This window comes from Quercus suber, unplaced genomic scaffold (genome assembly GCF_002906115.3).
Source record: "Quercus suber isolate HL8 unplaced genomic scaffold, Cork oak 2.0 scaffold_666, whole genome shotgun sequence".
Taxonomy (NCBI): Eukaryota; Viridiplantae; Streptophyta; class Magnoliopsida; order Fagales; family Fagaceae; genus Quercus; species Quercus suber.
This window is the reverse complement of record NW_027070107.1, coordinates 149,693-155,602: the sequence shown is the minus strand read 5'-3', so window position 1 is coordinate 155,602 and position 5,910 is coordinate 149,693. Positions and strand designations below refer to the sequence as shown.

At 37.4% G+C, this 5,910-nt stretch overlaps 1 protein-coding gene across 1 annotated transcript; it reads right to left on the bottom strand.

Annotated features, from left to right (window-relative positions):
* Window positions 1-3,160: 3,160 nt before the first annotated feature.
* On the bottom strand, window positions 3,161-4,745 carry LOC112040653 (nudix hydrolase 1). Its single transcript, XM_024073538.2, has 2 exons — window positions 4,542-4,745; window positions 3,161-3,641 (listed from the first exon to the last, which is right to left on the bottom strand). The coding sequence occupies exons 1-2, from the start codon at window positions 4,678-4,680 to the stop codon at window positions 3,343-3,345; spliced, it is 438 nt and encodes a 145-aa protein (XP_023929306.1). The 5' UTR covers window positions 4,681-4,745; the 3' UTR covers window positions 3,161-3,342.
* Between the last annotated feature and the right edge of the window lie 1,165 nt (window positions 4,746-5,910).

The window sequence follows — 5,910 nt, the reverse complement described above, 5'->3', positions numbered from 1 at the left end:
CTAAGAGCTTCGTTAGCCTTGAAGCTAGTCACGGATATGAACAAGTTAATGGAGCGGGTAGAGGAATATAAGAGATTAGAAAATGACCAGTTGCAGGATAAAGCTAAAGCTAAAGTACCTGCTATGAAGAAGAAAGAGTTTAAAATATGTTATGCTCCACGACCCCAAAGGGACTTTTTCCCCTAGGTTCAGAAACTAACATCTGAGATAGTTAGCTTGCTATACAAGGAGCCCATCTATCGGATTGTAAAGAAGATAAAGAATGAGCCTCATTTTCGTTGGCTGAACAAAATGAGTAAGGATGTTATAAGAAGGAACCAAAGCCTTTATTGTTCATATCATCGGGACTGAGGGCACACAACCAAGGATTGTCGAACCCTAAGGGATCATTTGAACCAACTCAAGAAGGTAGGGTACTTGAAAAAATTCTTGGTACGGGAAGATCATCGGCCTCAAGATCATAAAGGAGGGAGCACCTTAAGAACTTTGGTTCCATCATGGGGGACCATAAGGGTGATACATGCGGCCAAGAAATGGGTTGAGACTGCATAAACTTCATCTTGGATCATGGTCATAGCTTTAGTTTTAGATCTAGAAGTGGGTTTTGCCCACCCTTAAAAGGGGATGGTGGAAGATGAAAGCATTGGTTTTATGGGGAAGGACCTGGAAGGTATTGTTCAGCCTTACAAAGATGCACTAATGGTAACACTGGCTTTGATGTTAGAAGAGTTATGATAGATTAGGGAAGTGGGGTGGGAATAATATATCCTGATCTATATGAAGGATTAGGCCTTACCTCTGATGATTTAACCAAGTATGACAGTCCCTTAGTAGCCTTTGATGGAACCATAGTCACGCTAGCAGGACAAGTGCACTGCTCTTGGAGGTTGGAGGAAGGAAAGAGCTAATTTACTTTATAGTGCTACATTTTTATTCCCCTTATACAGAAATTCTCGGACGCCCTTGGATTCATTCCATGGGTGTAGTACCCTCATCTTTGCATCAGAAAATAAAATTTGCAATCGAGCGAGGCATTGCCAAGATCTACAGAGATCAAAGTATGGCATGGATGTGACAGATAGCCACCGTGGGGAACAAACAAAAGGAGGAGGTCAAATTAGCGAATCCGTTATAGTAGTTACAGTCTCCACCCAAGGACATATGTGAACAATTGGAAAAGATACCCATCAACTTTGGAGACATGTACTTCCAAGTAGGAGAGAGCCTCTCGATCTTAGAGAAAGTGGAACTAATATTGTTTTTAATAAACAATCCGGACGTGTTCGCATGGAGCTTGTATAAGGCGATGGGAGTAGATCCAGAGTTCATCTATCATCGACTTAATGTCGACCCCTGATGCCCCTAGAAGAAACAGAGACCCCACAAGTCCTCGGATGTCCATGCTGGAGTAGTGAAAGAAGAAGTGGATAGGCTTAAAGAAGCTGGGGCAATATAAAATGTCTACTATCTTGAATGGCTAGCCAACACGATAGTAGTGAAAAAGAAGAATGGAAAAGTGGCAAGTATGTGTAAACAAAAAGATCCTTTCCCAGTACCTAAGATAGATTAACTTGTTGATGTAACTTTTGGACAAGGGGGGGGGGGGGGGGGGGGGGGACCGTCATTTCCTTGTGAGGAGATTGCTTCCTATCCCCATGGGGAGGGAGTTGCCTTCTATCTCGTTTTTTGTGCCACTCTCCCACATTGCACTCATCTCATTGGGAGTGACTTTGCACGGGACTCGGTCCCCTTTTATGAAAAAGCTCTTCGTCCTTCCTTCGAAGGAGCTCTTTGTTTCCTTCAGCTTCCTACTGCAACATCACTACTTGCTCCCTTAATCTTTCCACCTCCCTATCCCTACTAGAGTAAGAGGGGCCTACTGTATTGGTAGTTGACCTTTCTTCCTGTAGGTGTGGGTCAGGTTGTCTTTGAGTCTTTTTATGAACTTTGGATCATAAGCGTCGATCTACATGGACGGATTCTTCGGAAATGCTTAGACGAGATAGATAGGCAGGCCCACTCTGGGATCGATTCACCATGATTAAAAAGAAAATCAACTCTTGAGCCTGGTAAAGTATTCCTATAGACGGTGCCAATGTGGGTGTCAAAAACCAACTAGCCTAAGGATACCGAATGGATCCACGAGGTGGAGTTTAATTAATTAACACAATTTTTTTCTATAAAAGAAAAACAAGGAAGAAATGATCCATAGTGGGAAACTCAAGCAATTGATTTCATATACACCATATATTTCAGATGAACTTATGTATTACAAGAGAAAAAATTCTATTTCCCACGGTGTTACACACTATATTAGTTGGGTATCTCTCTCTCTCTCTCTCTCTCTCTGTCTCTGTTACTTGTTTCTAATCTTTGTTTTTCAACCCCCTTCTATTTGCCTACCTCCTCCCTTATATAGGCACATCTTTTGTTCTTATTCCTACAGTTGTCCTGTAGCCGGTCGAGTTTGCAAGGATATTTTCCTCTCTTTTGAGGGTGTTTGTTTTGTACTATTCAAGCTATCTCATATGCATTCAATGTGGTAGAAGTTAGGTGGAAGTCTCCTTATTAATGTGGAGGTGAAGATCTTCGCCCTTCTTACATATTTTGGAAGATTCTCCAAGGTTCTAGATGCCAGCTGAAAGTAAGATGTAGATCATTCATGCACATCTCCTCAGATAAAACTTGGCTCCACTTAGCTTACTACGTGCCTCACGGGAACAATCTTCCAGGATTCTTATCTCCTCCTAGATGCTCAAGACAGCTTTATTCCCTTCCACCAAATCTTATAAGCTATTGGGCCATTCCGTGAGCACGTGTCTGGCCCATTCCACTCCACGGGGCCCAATAGGTATTTGAGCTTTAAGCCTAGATGAGGACTCTTCCACTTAACACAATAATAATAATAGAATTTGCAATGATTCCTAATAAATGAAGTGTCCCTTTACCACAAGCTTTTTCTTTTAGCTTTTAATTTATTTTGTTTTAATTTTTCTAACTTTTTTGAAGTGCAAGTATACTTTAACCTATTCTTAGAAAAAAGCAATCAAGAAAAACCAAATAAGTCATTGCCAAATGAAATTGCCAACAAAGTAATAAAGAAAAATTACAATCACTGGCCTAAGAGGAAAAAAGAAGGGCATGGTTAATGAAAAGGAGAAAAGGAAAAACATTTTAAATCAAATTGATGATAAGATTGAGAGCCTTAACTTTCTGATTGGTCCAACACCTAAAAATATTACATAAGTGATTATTCTTTCTCATCAATAGAGAGAGAGAGAGAGAGAGAGAGAGAGAGAGAGTAGGATTAGCAAACATAATAATATCCGAATGAATTCTAATCTAGCCAATTGGGAAGGGATCAAAGCCATCTTGCACCATTTTCTCTAATGGCCAAAAGAGCGGTTTAGGAAGGTTATCCCAGTCATACCAATCCCATCCATCACACTTGTGTGGCTCAAGATTTTGGGGAACTTGCTGAGGATCTTCCAAGACAGCACGCATGAAGACAGTGACATAATGGGATGGTTTTGGCTCCTCTAGAAAGACGTTGTTTGTGACAGTTAATAACTCTACTTGAGCTATGTCCAATCCCGTTTCCTCCTTCACCTCTCTACTACCACATTCCTCAAAACTCTCCCCTGCAACAAAACATCTTTTAAATAATGTCACCATTCCATTTTCCATATTTTGTTGTTGTAAAGTGTCTTGAAATTCTTCAAAACACATACAAAGTATAATAAATCTTTTATATATGTGACTAATTGTAGATCTAAACATTACGCATGCTCTTATTTTGTTCACTATCAATTCATCAAATCTCATCCAATCCATGTAAGATGCCGTGTGAATCCATTTTTTTCCTTCGACTCTCTTTAAGGTCATCCTTCTTAAAATTGCTATTATAAATGCTCTTGACTAATTTAGTTTTATAAGAAAAAAAAAAAATCTAAACAGATCATATGATATTAAAAAAAAAAAAAAAATTGAATTAAGAAATTTTATTTTAGTATTTCTTGTGTATATACAACGGCTTGTGTGTATATGTACATTCTTTTTTATTTTATTTTTATGGAATCTAAACATTCATTTTTTGGTCCCAGAAATTAGACCCTATAAAAATATTTCTGAGTCCGTGTCCCTGTGCCTGTGCAACACAAAACAATAAATCATATACCATGGTAGATACCTTTCTCAGTTCTCACTCTCACATGGTATGGGTTTCATTTGCAGACTTACAGAGAGAGTTACTCTACTCTACTCTACATGAAAGGAAAGTCTAGGTACATAAATTAACGATCAAACTGCCCCATTTATTTTATATCAGTAAGTAGTTCATAAATGCATAATATTATTGAACAAAACATAAATCTTAAAGTGGAATGAATGAAAAAGTAAGACAGTAAATCCAAAAAATAAAACAAACTCAGAAAGTGCGTACGATTTATATAAATTGAGATAAAAGAAAAATCAAACCACCCAAATTTAATAAGGAGAGAAAAGCTCCTAAAAATTGCAAAAGATAATAGGGAAAACAATACCAAACTCAAGATGGCCGCCAGGAAGAGCAAAAGTGGAGTCACCAATGGAGGATCGACGACGCCCCAACAGGACTGCTTTCCCCTTTACCAAAAATACGCATACTCCCACTCTGGGCACTGCCCCTGCCCCATTCTCCATTTCAATCCAACTTTATTTTTTCCTCTCACAGTCCACCGTTCACTGACTTATTCTCTTTTTACTAGGCTCCCATCAATTTTTATTTTTGGGTAGATTGGGCTCCAGTGTTACTTGTGTAACTAATGTTTCCGTCTTTTCCCAATTAAACGTTGACACGTCAGGAATTTGACAGGGCATACAACAAAATGACATTTTTGCTCTTACAGAATAAATACGGTTGGTCATTTGCATTGCATTTGATTTGCCTGATTGTCTCGGTGGCTAATGATGCTGATTACAAGCCGCCTCAATGTTCAAAATTTTATTTCCTACCACTGTGCCTTTTGTTATAATAGCCACTCTAGTATAAGTGCTTGTATATGTTTTTTTTTTTTTTAAGAAATAATTATAATATGCTGTTACCTTCGTAGTTAAAACTCTTTTTCTCCAGACTCTCAAATACTTTGTGCATGGAGAGGTGCCAATTTAGTTACAAGGCGTTTGACAGTGTTTATATACGCTTAAATTATGCTAAAGCGGAATTTTTATTTTATATAAAAATAAATAAATATAAAATTTTATTTCCTTTTTTGTTCTTTTTTTTTTCCCCTGCTTGGGCTAGCATGTAAAGAAATTGGACCGGCACTCCCCAGTGTAGATTGTCAAGTCTACTCTACTGGCACTTCCGCTACCTAATGCATACGGTTGATTAGATAATGTGTGCACAACAACAACAACTCATATAAACGATGGGCATATATAAAAGTAACATATAACCATTTACAATCCGTTATATCAAAGTTGTTTAAAAAATTGTGACACAATCGTTGTGGTCTTAAAAGAACTCACTTGATTAATACACATGTATTTCGGTAGTATTAATTAAGACAAATAATAATAATAATAATAATAATAAAAAAAAATAAATAAAACCATGTGTATCCCTTTGTATATAAAGTTGATTTTCCTTCCACCAAAAGCAATCGGTTGCGTGCTTGAGTAAAAGAATCTAATTTTTCGAAAACAATTAGGGATAAGGTTGTCTATTAATCACCTCTATTATGCCCTTTTAAAGTTAATTTCAAATTATGCCAAATGTAAATTTAAGAAATGTTACACGTCAATTTCTTTTTACTGAATGCGAATTTTGAAATACCCACCATTATATTACATTTTCTTCTCATAATCCCCATGCTTACAAAATTTCAAGATGATTAAAAATTAAAAATTATGGCATCAATCAACTACACA

Coding starts and splice junctions, on each gene's coding strand:
- LOC112040653 (XM_024073538.2), bottom strand. CDS start 4,680: ATGGAGAATGGGGCAGGGGCAGTGCCCAGAGTGGGAGTATGCGTATTT. Junction 3,642..4,541: donor TGGCGGCCATCTTGAGTTTG/GTATTGTTTTCC, acceptor GTTTTGTTGCAG/GGGAGAGTTTTGAGGAATGT.